General features: G+C 40.8%; 1 protein-coding gene across 10 annotated transcripts; it reads right to left on the reverse strand.

Moving 5' to 3' along the window:
• Positions 1–25: 25 nt before the first annotated feature.
• Positions 26–17,413, reverse strand: LOC146964447 (uncharacterized). 10 transcript variants are annotated; one of them, XR_015034730.1, is made up of 15 exons: positions 17,080–17,413; positions 15,965–16,129; positions 13,950–14,654; positions 12,164–12,283; positions 11,158–11,277; positions 10,415–10,534; positions 8,784–8,903; positions 7,770–7,889; positions 7,509–7,628; positions 5,448–5,567; positions 4,965–5,090; positions 3,953–4,072; positions 1,680–1,794; positions 1,148–1,249; positions 26–995 (listed from the first exon to the last, which is right to left on the reverse strand). XR_015034730.1 is itself a non-coding variant. In XM_085767455.1 (14 exons), exons 1-14 carry the CDS (start codon positions 17,402–17,404, stop codon positions 943–945), a joined length of 2,307 nt encoding a protein of 768 aa, XP_085623581.1. In that variant the 5' UTR covers positions 17,405–17,413; the 3' UTR covers positions 26–942. The 10 variants fall into 10 exon arrangements, 9 of the variants coding, with proteins under 9 accessions (XP_085623581.1, XP_085623579.1, XP_085623583.1 ...); XM_085767455.1 differs by lacking the exon at positions 1,680–1,794 and having other exon boundaries at positions 14,079–14,654; XM_085767453.1 differs by lacking the exon at positions 1,680–1,794.
• Positions 17,414–19,608: the final 2,195 nt, after the last annotated feature.

Consider the following 19,608-nt stretch of genomic DNA (forward strand, 5'->3'; position numbering starts at 1 on the left):
ATCAGAGTATGTAGTAGGTATGATTGTATGAAGAAGAAAATCTGTGCAGTGAATATTTTTTTAATTGAATGGGTCTCAACTGTAAATGTCCCACATTCAAAACTTGCTTTGAAAATAGTCTTTTATGGCCAGGCTTGCTGCCAGAAACTTTGGTCCATGACTTGCCAAGTATGCAAAGTACTGAAGCGGTCAGAGCTCCCTATCTCCTACCTCCACCAAAACCTGTCTGTGACAGCTATAACAACAATCACCAATACATGTTGTGCAATGAAGTTGTTGAAACTTTTTTTTTAATGAAAGGGATTGTAGTAAATCTGTGATTGAACGCTGCAGGGAGCCAGTTGGATCAGGTTTTATTTTGGTCCTTTCTCTGCGTAATGCTGCAGCCAGGGGGATAGCAACAATGCTCTTGTTGCATAAGAGATTAGTTGTTGTGTTATGGTTGTGGATGGAGTCTTTGTGTTCTACTAAGAACACACAACACAGCACTGACCAAGAAATGCTCACAGGGCAGTGAATAAACAAACGGGGATGTGGTGGAACACGTTTTTCTGATGAAGTAAAGACTGCAACCTTTTCTATAAATTCACTAATTACATTACAGTGCACGGATCTGAACTCAATGGCTTACACTGTTAGGAGGAAATGTTCATTTTCTTACAAAAACACAGGTATATGTAAACATTTTACACCAGTGATACGCAACATTACAATAAGAAGCAACAACAGAGAGGGTTGTGATGAATGCAAAAATGCAGGTTTACAATATAAAATTAACACCACACAGACCTCTATCAAATCTCAGACACGTCATAGAGATTAAACATTGTGATCATTATTATTATTATTTTGAGGCTTGTACAGATGATTTCTGGTGGTCAAAAAAAAAAAAAATGGATACATTGCCAGTCTTTAACATGTCTTCTGATGACATCATACTTCTTAGTACTGCTGTTGACCTTCAATCAGATTCACTTTGTCTGAAAGTTCATCTAGTGAACAGACAGTCAAGGAAATTAAACTTTTTTATGTTGCAGTGTTCATGGTAACACTTTAGACAATCATACAAGGGTCATACAAATAATATAATATAATATAATATAATAATAATAATATAATATAATATAATATAGATGCAAAAGGATATGTTTTCTGCTCAGCTCGTGAATGGTTGACTGTACTTTTCTCTGGAACACAATCTGCGCTTCACACATGCAGGCATCCTGGGTGATTTCACCTCTCATTTCCTCTGAAACAATGAGAAGAGATATGGAGAAAGTGAGTGGTGCTCCATCACGTTTACTGTAGCCTCTTTGAAACGCTACATTTGGCTGCTTGGCAGGAAAGAGCGACACAGTTCACCAAATGTTTCCCAGATCGAAACCCACAAAGAGTTGACCTTGAACCTTTGTTCAAAACACACATTGCACATCAGCGATTTTTCTTTGGTGAGTGAGATTAGAAAATTAATAATATAAAAAAAAAATGTTTCACTCACTACAACTAGTTCATCACAAACTAAGAAGATCAGATGTGATTAGCTTTCCAAAAAAGTACAAAATCACAGACAGCCAGCAGATTCTGAGCAAATATTTCAGGTTTTTTTCTTTTTCTTTTTTGGTCCTTTTCCAGTCCACAGTGAACACACACCACGACTTCCTTACACCAGGACAAGACACTTTTATGATTTCTAACTGTGCTGTGGACAGTATGGCTGGACCAGTGGAAGTTGTTGTATTGCTTGTTGCTGGACACTGTAGCTCGGGTTACTGTCTGCTACAGATTTTTCCACAACTGAAGAATGCAAAAAGAAAGACATGGAATATATGGTAACTATTAAAAATGTAAGTAAACAACTTAATCCAAAGACATAAGCAAAACCCACTTAGTCAGTAGCATAGATTTGACCATGCCCCTGCCCGGAGCACTGCACTGAAATTTGCATGTGCACATAAACAAGACAGAATTTTGATTTGTTCTTTTCTGTGAAAGTTGGCTCTATTTGCTGTGGCTCAGTCTGCACTCACAAAAGCTGAAAATCTGACCCGTGACAGGGTTACAGACCAGTGGACCTGTGGTCACATAATTAGGGCTGCAGTCCTTGTCCCTCTGTTCTGTTTCACACAAGGCAAACTTCAATGTCTCCACTGAAGTGTGAGTCGGTGTGTAACAAACCATGTGCGCTCCATTGAGGGTTCAGCTGCCACCTCCTCAAAAGTGTCGATGATTGTCACAGATTGTTTATATAATTAAAAGGTTAAAGGGGGGTTCTGTAGGTTTTCGTATAGAACTTTAGCCATCACTGCATTAACAGGAGGCTACAGAGAAATTGCTATGGGAAAGTGACCAGTGCTTTCCAATGCTGGAGACAGCTTACTGAGTAAAAGAATACAACTTGATGCTAACTTACAAGTAGCTCCTTTAAACCTCATGTTGAACTATAAAACTGTACTTAAACTGCCAGTTTCTTTAAGAGTTCAACTGAAACATCTTAAAAAAATTAAAAAATATATGATTATCTAATAATTAGAATGAATATAGCTCATGGAGGTTCTACTTGCAAACCTAACTAGAGTTAAGACTTACTCTTAAAGGAGAATTCCGGCCATTTTTGACCCATAAATCGTTTTCCTGATGGTCACCCAGTGTTGGGGGGAGCAAAAAACGTGACTCGAATCCTTACGAGACATCACTGAACTCATATAGTGTACAGTATAAACAGTGTATACTTTGTGTTTTTGCATGTAGTCACTCACCTCAGATAGCCTAACTCTGAAACATCCTGGAAAGACCTTACTATCTGATCACAGAGCGCCTGCTCTCCCCGCCACAGAAACAAACACTTTTTCCTTGTTGTGATGATTTCTTTACTAAAATAAACGGTTGGAGATATTTTGGACATTACCACTGCACTGCTCCACTGTTTATTTTTGTAAAGAAATCATCACAACATGGAAAAAGTGTTTGGGGAGAGCAGGCTAGTAATAGTAATGTCTTTCCAGGACATTTCAGAGTTGGGCTATCTGAGGTGAGTGATACAGTACACATAAAAACACAAAGTTTATACTGTTTATACTGTACATGTACACTATATGAGTTCAGTGGTATCTCGTAAGGATTCGAGTCATGTATACCATAGATATTTGATAGATGTTTTCAGTTCCTCTGTAGAGGGCTGACATGTTGAGCAGTGGCTAAACTTTTACCATGAAAGACATAGGCTGAGCTCAGACAATATCATTTGAACCAAAGTCTGTATATATTCCCCTGTCTAGTAATTCTTCTGTCTAGATCGATGCAGTCTCATTGGGAAATGTGGATATTTCACCAATTTGAGTCAGCAAACAGAGATGCAGTTAACCTTGACTGGTCTTAACTCTAGGTGTAGGTTTGTGATGCAGTGTCAGAGCCACAGTAGTTTTATATAGATGGACAGATCAGCTTTCTACAAAATGATTTTACTCATCCTGAATTCCTGGCCACAAATGCAAATTCCAGAACCACTCAGTGAGGAAAATGGTCAAAGCTAACTTATTAGATGGCAAATATAGAGATATATATTTGCCATCTTATATACTGACATGTACAGTATAATATAATTAATAGTGGGATTAAATAACTTTAGGAAAACTGGCATCTCACCTTACATCATCTCGCACAGTTGTGGATGATTTGAAACTGGCTCATGGGCCACATGCAAACAACATTCAGGGCAGCAGTTGAAACCTTGGTTGATACAGTTGTTGGAGGGATACGTGGAGACCACATTCATTTATGTGTCAGTCTCATACATCAGACCGGCTGCCCTCAATGTTTGCAGCAACAGACCATACTGCTTTGAAGCCCAGGGTTTGGCGAGAAATGCTGGTCTATAAGAACCTATACAATATGGACAGCCTAGGATTCAGTGCACAGACACCATTATGTATTTATGAAAAAAGCAAATTCTTACGTGAGCATGTTTTCTGGTCTGCATTCAATACATATCCCATTCGACACTTGCAGACATACGAGTCATCGCTGCTGACACAAATGTGCTGGCAGTCATGTCCGTGGGCGCACACGTCTGCACCTGAGGAGAGATACTTCCACATCTGACTGACTTGAGTCACATGACGTGAAGTCATTCATATTCTATGCGAGTTAGCATTTCATAGCAACAAGCTACAGTATGCAACAGGTGGCTTCTCTGCAGTGTGAGCATTAGAAAAAAAAGACAACTTCATGGTGATGAGCTATGATATGATATAGTTCATAATGAAGGGGTGCTCCACTGGAGAACACATATCCTGTTTGCTTACAATGACTGGAATAAAAAAAAAAAGTGTTCCAGGTGTGTTGGTTAAAGGGATAGTTCAACATTTTGGCAAATTGGCCCATTGCCATAATCCCTATAGTCATAGCAGTAGGTTTGTTACTTTTAATTGTCGGTGCAAGCTATTTTTAGAACGGCGGAGCAGAGTCGTGAGCTGCTCAGAGCTACGCTACGGAGGCTCATGGGATTTCTTGGTTTCCCTCATCAAACTCATCAAATACAGAATCCAACAACTCCAAAACGCTCTGGTGGACAAGTTGTGATGCACATTCATCACGCTATGAGATAATAACAGAACGTTACCAGACAGAGTTGTTGCCATTCTAAATATAGCTTGCACCAACAAATAAAGGTAACGAACCTACTGCTATGACTATAGGGATTATGGCAATGGGTCAATTTGCCAAAATGTTGGACTATCCCTTTAAGTGTACTGTATGTTGTGTATATTTTGTGAAAAGTTAGAAACTAGACGTCCATGTCAAAATGTGACTAGGTAACCATCCAACAAACCCTTGGCTTTCATCTCTATAATATTCATGGATTCCTAAACAAACCATAACATGCATGTGTATACCATAATACCGGCTCTTGGAGTTGTTACAGAGTAAAACAAATTAGATATTGTGAGAATGTTGAAGTGTCTTACGTGAACATGTTTTCCTGTCCATGTTCAGGACAAATCCCACTGGACACTTGCAGATGTACGAGTTCCCATTGTTGGCACATATGTGCTGGCAGTCATGTCCCTGGGCGCAGGCATCCAACCCTAAACCTGAAAAAGACAAACTCACACTTCAGTGACCCTGTCCTATGGCATTAACAACAACGACTTGGCCTTTTGGGCATCCCATAATGATGTCAATTTCAAGATGTCCATCTACCATTTCTCATTCATAAAGATCTAAATTTGGCACTGCTTGAATCAATATAGAATGATGGATGATATATGGTGAGGCCATAAAAATAGACTCCATCATCCACCCCTATACCATCCATATGGAGTTTTTAAAATTTTGATGAGCCCGTCCTGTTGAGACATTTTAAAAAGTGGTGCTTTGTGGGATATCTGAAATGCTGGATTGATCCCACAGACACCAAACATGCATACTGAAACAATTCATGTGCTTACGTGAGCATGTTTTCTGGTCTGCATTCAACACATATCCCACTTGACACTTGCAGACATACGAGTCATCACTTTTAACACAAATGTGCTGGCAGTCATGTCCACGGGCACATGTGTCTGCACCTGAGGAGAGATACTTCCACATCTGACTACAACAGTCAAGGAACACTGAGTAAGTGATAAAACCTGTGATGACCAGTGCTGAAATAAACCCTGGGCACATCAAAGAGAAAGTCCTCTAAGTTCTCACGTGAGCATGTTTTCATATCTGGATTCAACACGCATCCCACTTGACACTAGCAGACATACAAATCATCACTGTTTATACAAATCAGCTGGCTATCATGTCCTATAGGCACATAGATCAGAGCCTGAAAAGTGACATGCATGATGTCCTAACATCTCACGACATCATCACGGGGACTGGACAGTTTTATGTCAAACTAACTTTAGTCCAGTTCTGTCTATCATAGATAACTTAACTGATTTCAGAGACTTTAATGAGTCACCCTCAAACTCACATGTTACATTAGTCATGGCCATGCGTGTCTCAAGGCTCCGTTTTAACAAACAAAAGCACAAAAAGTGTCAAGTTCCTGGCACAAGTGCATTACGGGTGTGTCTATGTCTTCTTTTTTCCCCGTATTTTAATGGTGGAAAAATAGTTCCAGTGACTGACACATGTTCAAAGAGATTGTAATTAATATATTATTCATGGATGTGTTCCTTTACCTATGCACCTTAAAGGGATAGTTCAACATTTTGGCAAATTGCCCCTATAGTCATAGGGATAGGTTCATTACCTTTAATTATCGGTGCATGTTGTTTTGAGATCAGCGGGGCAGAGATGTGAGCTGCTCAGTGAACACTATGGAGGTGAACGGTACTGGTCTGATGTCCCTCATCAAACTCATCAAATACACAATCCAACAACTCCAAAACACTCTCATGGACAAGCTGTGACCTGCACATTCACCACGCTATATAATAATAATGTTGTACTACAGAGTTGTTTTCGAGGCAAATGCATAGCCGGAACTACATTTCAGACACGGCTGCTGGGCGGAGTGATTTCAAAAGCGCAAGTAGTTCAGAGTATTTGCTTCATGTGTTGTAATGTTACATAATTATACATGATTATTTCATAGTGTGGTGAATGTGCAGGTCACAACTTGTCCACCAAAGCGTTTTGGAGTTGTTGGATTGTGAATTTGATGAGTTTGATGAGGGAAACCAAGAAATCCCATTAGCCTCCGTAGCGTAGTTCTGAGCAGCTCGTGGCTCTGCTCCGCCGTACTAAAAATAGCTTGCACCGAAAAATTTAAGGTAATGAGCCTACTGCTATGACTATAGGGACTATGACAATAGGCGAATTTGCCAAAATGTTGAACTATCCCTTTAAGAACACACTCTGTGTACCTAACAGACAGATGTGCGTGCTCTGTGCATCTAGATTGGTGTATATTAATTTCTCAACAATACAACTGATTTAAAACAACAATAGTGGTCAATTGGGAAATCCTTTTCTCCTGCATCAAAGTAACGCACATCTGACCATACTTCATTTGTATTTGACATTAAATAACGTAGGCACTGGACAGGAAAATGAACACAACCCATATGGTCTAATTATGCTCTGTGTCCACAGTACAACAACCATCATCTCCAGTTGTTCAGGTAAACTTAATGCTGATGTTTCTGGTAAACAATGAGACCCACAGAGATGTTTAAGTTTGTGCTTCACTGTAGTACATAAACTGTAGAAGTAAGAAAATTCTAGTTTTTGTGTGAGCATATCTTGTAGCCTGCAATTGACATCTGTAACTCATGACACTTGCAAACGTAAGAAAAATGATTTTTGACATGAATATGCTGTCAGTCGTGGCCCTACCCAAACTTGCATAGCTAACTCATCTTTTAGTAATGCACAGATCCTGCACTAACACATGCATTTCTAAACGTCTATTACTTCCAGTTTATGTGACAGATGTTCACTTACACCTCAACACTGCTGCAACATCCCAACTTGCAAATAAAATATATAGGTAAAGTTGAGATTCTTACGTGAACATGTTTTCTGGTCTGCATTCAAAACATATCCTTCACGACACTTGCAAAGGTAGGAATCACCATTTGTGACACAATAATGCTGGCAGTCATGTATCTGGTCACATGTATCCAAACCTGAAATGAGACACTTCCACAGCTAGCACTCATCCATCAGGACTGACCAGCCAGATTCTTTCCATCACCTCTTTCCATGCATGCGTGATTTTCAACTTTGAAAACAAATGACACTGCATGCATATCATAATGTGTTCTTACGTGAGCATGTTTTTTGGTCTGTATTTAACACATATCCCACTTGACACTTGCAGATATAAGAGTCCTCAGTGTTGTCACATATCTGCTGGCAATCATGTCCAAAGGCACATGCATCAGAGCCTGAAAAGAAACAGGTTCACATGTGACTGACATCTCATGACATGAGTGGAGGTGAGTCTGGACTGTTGGAGCCTCTTTCTGGAGCATCGTTCATTTTACTCATGTTACAGTAACTACTAAATTACTCAAGTCTCAGTTATTTAAAGGGATAGTTCAACATTTTGGCAATTTGGCCCATTGCCATAATCCCCAGTTTCAGGAGTAGGTTCGTTACCTTTAATTGTCGGTGCAAGCTATTTTTAGAACGGTGGGGCAGAGCTGCTAGCTGCTCAGAGCTACACTACGGAGGCTAAAACGCTCTGGTGGACAATTTGTGACCTAGACATTCACCACGCTATGAGATAATAACGTAACGTTACGAGATGGAACTTGTTTTGAGGCAAATGTAGAGACTGCTTGCCGAAAAACTGCGCTTCCGTTATTATCTCATAGCGTGGTGAATGTGCAGGTCACATCTTGTCCACCAGAGCGTTTTGGAGTTGTTGGATTGTGTATTTGATGAGTTTGATGAAGGAAACCAAGAAATCCCATGAGCCTCCGTAGCGTAGCTCTGAGCAGCTCACGGCTCTGCTCCACCATTCTAAAAATAGCTTGCACCAACAATTAAAGGTAATGAACCTACTTCTAAGACTATAAGGATTGTGGCAATGGACCAATTTGCCAAAATGTTCAACTATCCCTTTAAACTGAGTTCAAAACAGTGTTCCATGCTCAGAGAAAGACATATTAAAAGTCACAAGAGGCACAAAGACTGTGTTTCTGGTAATTCAGAATTGTAGTAACTTCTTAATCAAGTTTCCCACAAAAGTAGTGAGTGTCATAGACCAGACAAACAGCTCTGTAAGTGCTCTATGCATGCACTACACACTCTACTGAAAAAATAAAGGTGCTTACGTGAACATGTTTTCATGTCAGCATTCAGTACGTATCCTGAATGACATTTGCAGATGTAAGAATCATCTGTTTTTACACAAATATGCTGACAGTCATGGCCCTGGGCACATGTGGCTGAACCTGAAAACACACACTCACACATGTAAAACAACAATCTAATTACATCAGCCAAACAGATTATAGCCAAGATGTTAAGTGCTAAACTTGATGGCAACTGGACTTCTTATGGTTCTGAAAGGCTTCTTTAGTTTAGTTCTAAAAAATAAAATAAAAACGTGTGTAAGAGTTGCAGATATTTAACCAATGGAGGGGATGACACCTTGGGGGTGGTCCAGAGGGTTGTTGACTACCATACTCTACTACTCTGACAAGATGACTCATTACAAGCTGTTCCAATATGAAATGGTATACATTTCCTGTCTCCTAAGTGGGTGTGGTCGCCCATACCCCCATCTCTTCTCTAAGGATTGTGAACGTGTGTCGATGGATAAAAGTTGTGCATCACAAGATGTCATTGGTAGAGGTAAGTGAGCTATTTATATTATCTTCTTCGTGAAGCGTAAAACCGGACCGAGTGGACTGCTCTGATTCAGCACCACCAGAGGAGATCTGTGCCAAGTTGTTGAGACAGAGACAGGCCTTGAACAAAGTTAATTTTCCCTGGATTGTCTGTCTGCCATTTCCATGTCAGAATAATCAGAAGATATGTGACTTGTGAAAAATTAGTCCAGTTCAGTGACTATGGGGCAAAATAATCAACCATAATCTGTGCTCATGTTCACTTCCTCCATTGGAGTCAAGACTCAAAACCTGCTGCCGCTGCTGGTCTCCTTGAGGAAACCCATGAAACACAGATAGCTACAGGAAACTGACTCGTAGTGGGGCGTCTTGTTTCTGAACTGTCTATGCCATCATGTGAGTCATATGGGCCAAGGTGTGACTAATGGAGACCCTCTGACATTCAGGACCACCCAAACAGTGTCTTCCCCTCCATTGGATTTTAGCACTTAATGACTATGATGACCTGGGTGACTGAGAACCTTCACTAGACATTATAGCCAGGAATTTAAAGGTGCTATTGTTAAGTTCTCTCCTGCTAACACTTGGTTTCTTGACAAGAGCGGATGGTGGCAACTGTCATTTTACAAGAGTTTATAATGAATCCGCTGAGCCACCCTACATCTTTAGGATTAGATTAGATTGGAGGCTACAGCAAGACTGAGACTGACTGGTTAGCACGCTAACTTCAGTAGGAGGAAAGAGCAAATGGAGATAAGATTCAACACTGTTGCTTTCTACCGCTAGAGTTGGCTTTTGAAGAGTAAAGGAAAGAGGTTTAATACTGAACTTGCAATGTTTCTTCTAGACTGGTGAATATAAAATGGTAAATTAGCACTAGCAAAGCTTACAAAAAGCTCCTTTAATGTCCCATGGGGACATTTTCAAACTGAATTTCCCAGTTCAAACAAATGTTCACTTCTGTACACAATGCACATCCATAAAGTGTCGTAGTAGCTCACATTGTAAAGCTATTCAGACTGTAGGGATTCTTCAGGGCTCCTAAGACTGGGTTTGGAAAGCATAGACACTGCACCAAGAAAAGACTTGAAGCCAACTGTAAGGGTTCTTACGTGAGCATGTTTTCTTGTCTGCATTCAATACATATCCTTCGTGACACATACACAGGTAAGAATTGCCATTTTTGACACAAACATGCTGGCAGTCGTGTCCCTGGACACATGTATCCAGATCTGAAAAGAGATACACCGGCATGTAACTGATCATCACAGAGCTCAGAAACTGAACTGAGGATTCACTTCCCATTTTTCAGAGCAACCCGAACCCGAACCCTGAGAGAATGCCAAGGTTTCTACTGATACAAAGTGACTTCAACAGTTTCAGTGTAAAGGTATTTCTACAGCTTTTTTATCAGTGCATTTTATATGTCCCATCATACAAATACAATGTCTACTAGAAAGGTTCAGCTTCTTGTAAATGTTATCTGGTTTGATGTTTGTGCATGTATGAAACCTGAATTTCCCTTTGGGATTAATATAATTCTTATCTTATTTTATCTTATCCTATCATAGTGCTAAGACACGTATCCAAACCTGACTAGAAAATCTTCCCTGGCATTTTATTATGGAGGTGCTTATAGCAATTATTAATATTCCAGTTCATTACATAAAGCATCATCTGTTTACTGAAGCAAAATGGGTCACATAGCAGCAGGTGACAAGCTCTTGCTTTGTATCTGAAGATGACAGCTGAAGCAGATGTACAGTATATTTATTCAATAATACAGAACATATAACCTGTGTAAATGGCCCAAAGCCAAACAGCGAACTTTGTCAGAAATGTTCTGTGTTCTTACGTGAGCATGTTTTCTGGTCTGCATTCAACACGTATCCAGCTCGACACTTGCAGACGTACGAGTCGTCACTGTTTACACAAATGTGCTGGCAGTCGTGTCCAAGGGCACATGGATCAGAACCTGCAAAGAGACACGGCCACATCTAACCAACTCAGTCCAATCAAACAGGTCACAATGTCACTGCATTCTCAATTGTATTTCATCTACACATCAACTCCATATCACCCACAAATTTGACACCAGCTGAGGTGTTCTTGGTGAAGTCCTGCCAGACTGTGAGCACTATCACTATCACTGTGGATAAGACTGGTTGTTGTTCCTTTAAAAACGTTTGATGCTTTGTTTCACTCTTGGCGTCTGTCCTAGTTCAAGTTTTATGATCATTTAAGTTATTACTTGCCTTGAAGTATTTATGCACTGCATAAACTTTTATACCAACCTATCTGAGATACCCTAATATTTAGATTTGCAGTATGGGTTGAATGATCTAATGTAATTCAATAGATACAGGGCTTCTTTAAGATCTGGATTTTAAATGCAATCTCACACACATCTCAAGATAATATCTATATCTGGGTTTAGACTTTTTCTTGCATGAGGTCATTTATCTCAACCTGTCACATGTCATTTGTGCCTCTCATCAATCCAGGCCTTCATCAAGTCCTCTTCATTCATTTGTACTGAATGGCATGCTCTAATCTATTTAGGGCAACCCAAAACACTGGTAACAAGAGATGGTATGCAGTGTGGCCACACTATGAAATGCCTCACCAACACTCTGCAAAAGCTTTGGAGCTTAGAATTCCAAGGATCCATCTAAATTCTTACTTTTCCCCCCCTCATCTAATTCAAAATCATCATCTAAATCAAATTCTGTCAATATATAACTTTAAACAATGGTCAGCTTCTTCACTCATGGTTTTCATATGGAGAATTGTGCAAACACAAAAAGGGATTGTTGGACACTGCTTCACAAAAACATGAAAATATAGATGAAGATTCTTACGTGAGCATGTTTTCTTGTCCGGGTTTAAGACGTAGCCCGTACGACACTTGCAGTAGTACGAGTTGTCACTGTTGACACAAATGTGCTGGCAACTGTGTCCCTGAGCACAGGCATCCAAACCTGAAAAGAAACATTCCACTCTCTGATTGGCTTAGAGCTACAGTTGAATTAAACATTTCTATGTTATAGGAATATGAGTTGTAAGTACACACTCATTAATTGAGATAATTTTCAGTCTAAAGCCACATGAAGATTAGTTTGCTTGATCTCTCTGCTTCCACTACAGCCATGTTAGTGTGATTTTACTCTTGTTGTCTACACTTCTACATTATTAGTGAAGGATGAGATTTAGTCATTTATCCCTTTGAAATGTTTTACAGGTTTTTCAACTGAGGTCACCTGAAAAAAACTTTCCATTTCATTTTTCAAGAGAAAAATTCCATGGAGAACAGACCACACAAACACAGAGTCACACACAGGCGACATGCTTTCACAACAACACTGTGTTTAGTTGTGAGGTCAGTGTTGTGGTCGACAGAGTTTGCACAGAGGTTGCTGGGACTGACTCCTCAGGTTCAAACTGTCACTCAGCAGCAAGGTTTTAAAATGGACAAACTGGAAATTAGCCATGATTTTCAACATGGTTTGAGTATGGTTACATAAACGAGGATAAATGTTAATACTGACATTTCCATCCAATCCTGTGTGTTTCATGGTGGAAATTTTCACTCCCTCTCAATAACTCCCAACTAATACTGGGCCTTTCATGGGTTGAGATTTGGTTGGATCGGAGGCTGAGGATACAGTTATTTCTAGGAGAATAGCTGCAGCTGTGGCTGCTTCAGATCCCTCCCTAAGTATTAAGACATAATACAAGACACTCATGTCTCAGATTCAGCAGGTGTATTACCAATACACACCAGGCCAAAGCTCAGACAACCCTCTTCTATTGATGAATGAATGGGAACTATATTCCATAGTGATGCAATAAGTTATACAGGGCTGATGAATATGAAAGGGCGGAGAAAGGTATTTAAGATAAAGCAGAATATCAGCCACTTTTGAGGGTTCTGTGCAAAAAAAAAATGTTTTTTTTTCCTTTTATAAAATATTCTACTGATTATTTTTTCCTTTATGCTAAATACAAGTCCGGCATTGACATGTCTTATCTAACTTTGCTACAAAATTAGTAACTTTCTATTGCCTTTTCTTCTAATTGGAGTATATAATAATGCTGCATGCATCCAGAAGCTTTTTCAAGCAATCAAGCCATTAAAGCAATTGAAATATCCCTTAGACCAGAACTTCTCCTCTCAACTATATTTAAGATCAATTAGTTTTGTGCCGTGCAGGATAAGAGTCTGTTAATGTTGGCAGAAGCCAAGCACGTTTTCAGGTAACTGAGCAGGGCACAAGACACAGCGCAGAGTGCAAACAGCAGCGCGCTCCCTGTGCGGAGTAAAGGCAGCAGCATGGAGGGTTGCAGCCATTGTGTGATTATCAGTGTGGAGACTGCTGATCACAGGTCTGTTCTTCTTTATGTTGGTTAGTACATGACGTGTACATTTTTAATGCTGAGTGCATTAATACTGAACTGTTTTTTTCACCATGCATCTCCATGGTGACAGTTAGTATAAATTTTGTGGGAAATGCTGTACACAGCCAGTGGCGGTGAGTCTTTGTTTCTCAACAACCAAAGAAGAGGACCACTGACTTAAGAATGGAGCTTTCCTCTGTGCTGCTGCCCATACATCACAGGTTAGTTTAAAAGATGGATCTGACATACCGTTGTTTCCTTTACCGTCATTTTCATTATTTATTCCATTACCGTCTTTCCTGCCATCTAGGCCTAGTCCATAATCATCAAATCCACCATTTATCGGATTATCCGCACTCCCATTATCATCATCCTTACCGCACAAGGTTTCCCTAAACTTGGAAGTGAGCTTCTCTATAACACCATAGGTCTCCACATAGAAGACATGGTCATCGTGCGGGGGACTGGCCATGAGGCGGAGGGACATCATGTCAGCTCTGTCCACTCCCACCGCGTAGATCTCAATCCCAGACGCCCGGGCTGCTGCTGACACCTCCTCCACCTTGTCCTGGGGCCTCCCGTCCGTCACTATGATGGCCACTTTGGCAATGTTCACAGAACTGGCCCGGGCCCCTGCCTCGGCGGTGAAGGCTTTCTCCATAGCGGTCTTGATGGCCATGCCCGTCATGGTGCCTGAAGCCAGGGGCTCCACACGGGCCAGCGCCTGCTTCAGGGAAGACTTGTCAAAGTACGTCTTCAGCAGAAACTCGATCTGCACCGTGCTGGCGTAGTTGACCAGGCCCACTCGCGTGGCATCCGACCCGATCTCCAAGCTGTCCACCATGTCCTGCAGGAACTCCTTGGCCTTCTCGAACTCAACAGGACGAACACTGCGGGAGCTGTCTATGATGAAGACCAGGTCTATAGGTCGGTTCCTGCAATTGGATCTTGCTGCTGTAAGAAAATAAGTCATTTACAAACAGATTTCTAAACGGACTGTAAAGTGTATTACTGAAGGGTTTGGGGATTAAAGACACAGTAGTAAAACTGTTAGTAGGAAAAGAACTAGCTTGATCTCCTGTAGCTTGCACTAATACAGTTAAGCTGTTAGCACAACAGATGTAGGCCTACATGCGTCTAGCTCTGAACTTTGACCCCAACTGGAGTGTGCTTCCAGAACTTAAAAGGATAGTTCAACATTTTGGCAAAATCGCCTATTGCCATAATCCCCATAGTCATAGCAGTAGGTTCATTACATTTAATTATCAGTGCATGTTGTTTTGAGATTACGTGAGCTGCTCAGTGAACACAATGGAGGTGAATGGTACTGGTCCCTCATAAAACTCATCAAATAAACAATCCAACAACTCCAAAACACTCTGGTGGACAAGTTGTGACCTGCACATTTACCACACTATGAGATAATAATGTATATTTATGTAACATTATGACACATGAAGCAAATACTCACTTGCACTTTCGAAGTCACGTGTCTGGAATGTAGTTCCGGCTATGCATTTGCCTCAAAAACAACTCTGTCTCGTAATGTTACATTATCATTTCATAGCGTGGTGAATTTGCAGGTCACAACTTCTCCACAAGAGTGTTTTGGAGGGGGCGGCGTTTAGCTCACTGGGTAGAGCTGCCGCCCCATGTTGAGGCTCAGTCCTCGGTGCAGGCGGCCCCGGTTCGAGTCCCGCGTCGGACGGCCCTTTCCTGCGTGTCATTCCCCCGCTCTCTGCCTCCCCATTTCCTGTCTCTCTCGACTGCACTATCAATTAAAGGCAATAAAAGCCCAAAAAATATACTTTAAAAAAAAAAGAGTGTTTTGGAGTTGTTGGGTTGTTGATGAGTTTTGAGGGACAGGGGACCAGTACCATTCACCTCCATTGTGTTCACTGAGCAGCTCACGTCTCTGCCACATGGATCTCAACATTCACCGATAATTAAAGGTAATGAACCTACTGCTATAACCATAGGGATTGTGGCAATGGGCGAATTTGCTAAAATGTTCAAACTATTCCTTTAAGTACACACAGCACTGTTACGATGAGTGAATGAGACAATTTGAACAAATATTCTGTTCCTCTGATGATCCTAAATGTAATATAAATACTAATATCTACACTTTTCAAAGAACATCAGTTACATTATTGCCAGCTTGGCTGTAAAACGTCCAGTATCAGCAAAGTCAATCTACAACCCAACTGTTGCTGTTATTCTGGGAGATCTACAGTAAATGAGAAAGTGTTAGATATGGCTACCTGCACCACTGCTGATGGCTGCGGAGGAGCCACTCAGGTCTTTAGCAGGCTGCCAGGATGCAAATGGTGCAGAAGCGTATTGCAGCTGTGAGGGCAGCTTGTTTTTCTTTGGCAGTGGGCGACGGGCAGGCTGATGGCGATAAAACCTGAAATTACTGCCACCAGCTTTGCCAAGGGAAAGGGGGAGGCAGAGGAGATAGCAACAGAGCAGTTGTTACCGGGGTTAAAGACAAACAAGATAAAACGCCACATTGCAGGCAGCGTGAGCAATAAATTAGTTTAATCACATTTTAGCTGTGAATGCCATCAGAGGGGAAAGAGCATGCAGGATGTTGTCAGAGACATTATAGTCTGTCTAGTCTGATGTTACACTTACTTATGAAAATGAATGGCATTTTAGATACAAAGCTAATCCTAAACCAACCAGCTATAGCCTTTACTGTCTTATAAAGTGGCCAATCAGTATATTTTTTTTTATCACCAGAAAACTTAATTTAGGCCGTTTGTGCCTCTTATATATAATTTACTACATTTGAGTCACAGAGCTAAGCATCTGAAAAAAGAAAAATAATTTTTTTAAGGCCATTTAATTAGTCTCACTGCTGTTTGGAAAATATGAAACAATATTCTACTTCAAGTCATGTCTCTGCATTTCTTCATCTAAAAATGACTGGGCATGTTATATCAAGTCATCAAAGAGCATGTTAAAGGTTGTATTGGGTTATAGGCCTTTTATTAACATACAAAATAACATCTCTTCAATTTATTGTCTGGCACAAAAAACCCAGTTGGTTATAAACCCAGCAGGATGTTAAATAGTGGGCTAAGCATTTATTAAACAGACAGAAGGTCTTGCGTATTTATGGTAATTTTATGGTGCACAATACCTTTTACATTGATGTTTGTATGTTAATGTAAAATCAGGTGCTTGGCTCCAGGACTGGACTACAGTACTATGCCAGACCTCCTCAACAGAATCCATTTGAATCAGTAAAAACTAAACTAACAGTCAGATCCATAGCAAATGTGTCCAAGTCTGACAAACGCGTGGAAAAGAGATGGATAGTTAAAAGCTGTTGCGGTGTAGACAACGTGCAGGACAGGCGGATACCAACCTCCGCCCTCTGTAGTCCCTGTCCCCTGCGTCAGGTGGTTGTCTCCACCTGGCCGGCCCCTCTGCTGCTGCTGCTGCTGCTGCTGCTGGGAGCCCGGGACGGTGTAGTCCTCCAGCTGGACCTCCTGGAAACTTTCTGAACTCGAGAACTCGTCTGATGTTTGTTCAATGGATTTGATGTCAAAGCGCTGACGGGGTCCTGCCGGGGACACTTCCGGGGACACTCGGGAGATGAGAGGACGAGAGTGTCCGTGTCGTTGTCCCAGAGTTCCTGACGCCAGAATAATGCCAATGAAGCAGAGCAGTCCCCGCGTTAACCAAGTCATGTTGCCCGCACTCAGCTCCCGTCCCTCTCTGGGTGTCCAACACTGGAGCTGAACCGAGCCTACTTATAGGATCTGATCCACAAGCCCACCGGGCGTGGGGGGGACGGGGACCGGAGGCCCAATCCAGAGACAGTTGGCACTGGTGCAGGCAGGAGTCTTGTCGACGGAAGGCTGGACTCACTGCAGCTGCTACGTGTCTCTGAGTTTACACCTGAACTTGATATTGACCTGATGTTAAAACATTTTTATTATTTTCATACAGGGTGGCCCATAAGGTTGGAATTTTTTTTTTCTTCAGACACATTTCTCTTTTTATTCTTATTATAAAGGTTGGTAACACTTTATAATAACAATTAAGCATTAGTTAAGCATTAAATAGGCTACTGAATTAATCATGTATAACACATGAATACTCATTAGTATGTATTTTATGAAAACAATTAAAAATGTTTTACTCATCATTCAGTACGTTTACATGACACTTGAAAAAAACGAATTATTGCCTTAATCCGACTATAACTGGACAACTGAAGTGCATGTAAACACCTTAGTCCGACTGAAATCGGAGTTGAGAACTCCGATTAAGACACCCAGATAATGCGATTGGAATTCGATTTTCTCCGTCATGTATACACCTTAATCAGAGTATAACTGGACAATGCATGTGCGCATGCTCCACAACCGTAGAGAAGGCACCAAGTGGAGCAGAGAAGCCGCCCGAACCCCGCAAAGTAAAGAAAAAAAAAAACAACGTCAGCGCCGATTCAATGCATTTCACACAGCGCAACCAGCAAGAATGTTTTATTAGAGAGAGAGAGAGAGAGAGAGAGAGAGAGAGAGAGAGAGAGAGAGAGAGAGAGAGAGAGAGAGAGAGGGGAAAAAGGAAGCCCGTATCCTATTCACAGCACGCATCCAGCCCAGACTGACGCGTCTGGTCGGGAACTGCAGTTGAGAATTTATTAATAAGCTTACTAAGTTGTTTATATTCAGTTTTTTACGAGGTGACAGAGAAGTCAACAGGACAGGAGGCGTATTAACCCGCTGAAGCAACAACCGTCAGTTATTCGATTTCCTCAGTTGCATACATTGAGACAAGGACAGAAGTCCGACTTGACGCCAAAATCGAATTTTGAGCATAGCTCGATTAAGCTCTGCATGTAAACGTACTGATTGTCACCATATTTCATGAGAAGAGGTAAAAACATATATTTTATTTCAACTTTATGTGCAACCGAATATATTCACATTTTTAATCATTCATTAAAGACATTAACAGCATGTGCATTTTCATGTCAGACTCTTACTGCAGTTGCAGACAACTCATACATCAGGGAAGGCTATAGGCTAAACCTGCAGAAGACTATATATCTTCATACAGAGGGGGAATCGGATAAATAAGGTAAATGTTCAATGTACTCAGTACACACTCACTCAGTACACTCAGTACTACTACACTGCTCATTATACTTTAAGTCAAAATCTTAGAGTTACTTATTTTAAAATAAATAAAATGCTCTGATATACACAAACTTCATTTCATTCAACTTCATTATGACCATAAACAAACACATACAATTACCTTCTCTATTTATGTTTACTTATTCTCATTACATGAGCAAATCAACCAAATCTTCATCAACAGACGGAGTTCACTTTGTTCTCATGAAGATGTTCAAATTGTCTGACTCTGGGAACTCTCAAGGATTCTTGTTAAGTGATTAACCTTTAATGTGCACTTGAATTAACTTATTAAAATAATGTATATGATGATCTATGATGTCTTCTTTCTATTGTCTACAAATAATTCATTGAACTAAAACAGTTACATTTCCAACTCACATGCGTAACAGGTACCCAGTGCAGGTTATCTGGACCATGCTGCCCTCTCATGGCGTGCAGTGCAGTCTGTGCTTCGGCATTCTCAGGGTCACTGACCTCAGCCAGAGAGACATGAAACTCAAATTACTGTGAAGTATACCTGCCTCTTTGCGGATTGGAGATAGTTCAAACTGATAATGAATTGTATGTCACCGTGAATGAATCAGCTACTGTGAGGCATTCAAATCACCTTGCTGTTTTGGTCATACAATCTGACAATGCAAATGATCTTGTGTGACTTCCTACAAAGGGGCAGTCATAAAAGTGTCTGTCCAGGAACTTGGACGTACTGTGAGGAGAGGAGCGAAGCATCACCTTATGCCTGC

The sequence above is a fragment of the Trachurus japonicus genome, chromosome 22, assembly GCF_045865225.1.
Source record: "Trachurus japonicus isolate A0001 chromosome 22, Traja_1.0".
Classification (NCBI taxonomy): Eukaryota; Metazoa; Chordata; class Actinopteri; order Carangiformes; family Carangidae; genus Trachurus; species Trachurus japonicus.

Excerpts from the sequence above, each read along its gene's own strand:
- LOC146964447 (XM_085767453.1), bottom strand. The coding sequence starts at position 17,404 with ATGACTTGGTTAACGCGGGGACTGCTCTGCTTCATTGGCATTATTCTG. Across the intron at positions 10,535-11,157 it reads AGACCAGAAAACATGCTCAC|ATCTGGATACATGTGTCCAG; the intron begins GTAAGAACACAG and ends ATCTCTTTTCAG. Across the intron at positions 7,890-8,783 it reads TGACATGAAAACATGTTCAC|GCTCTGATGCATGTGCCTTT; the intron begins GTAAGCACCTTT and ends GTTTCTTTTCAG.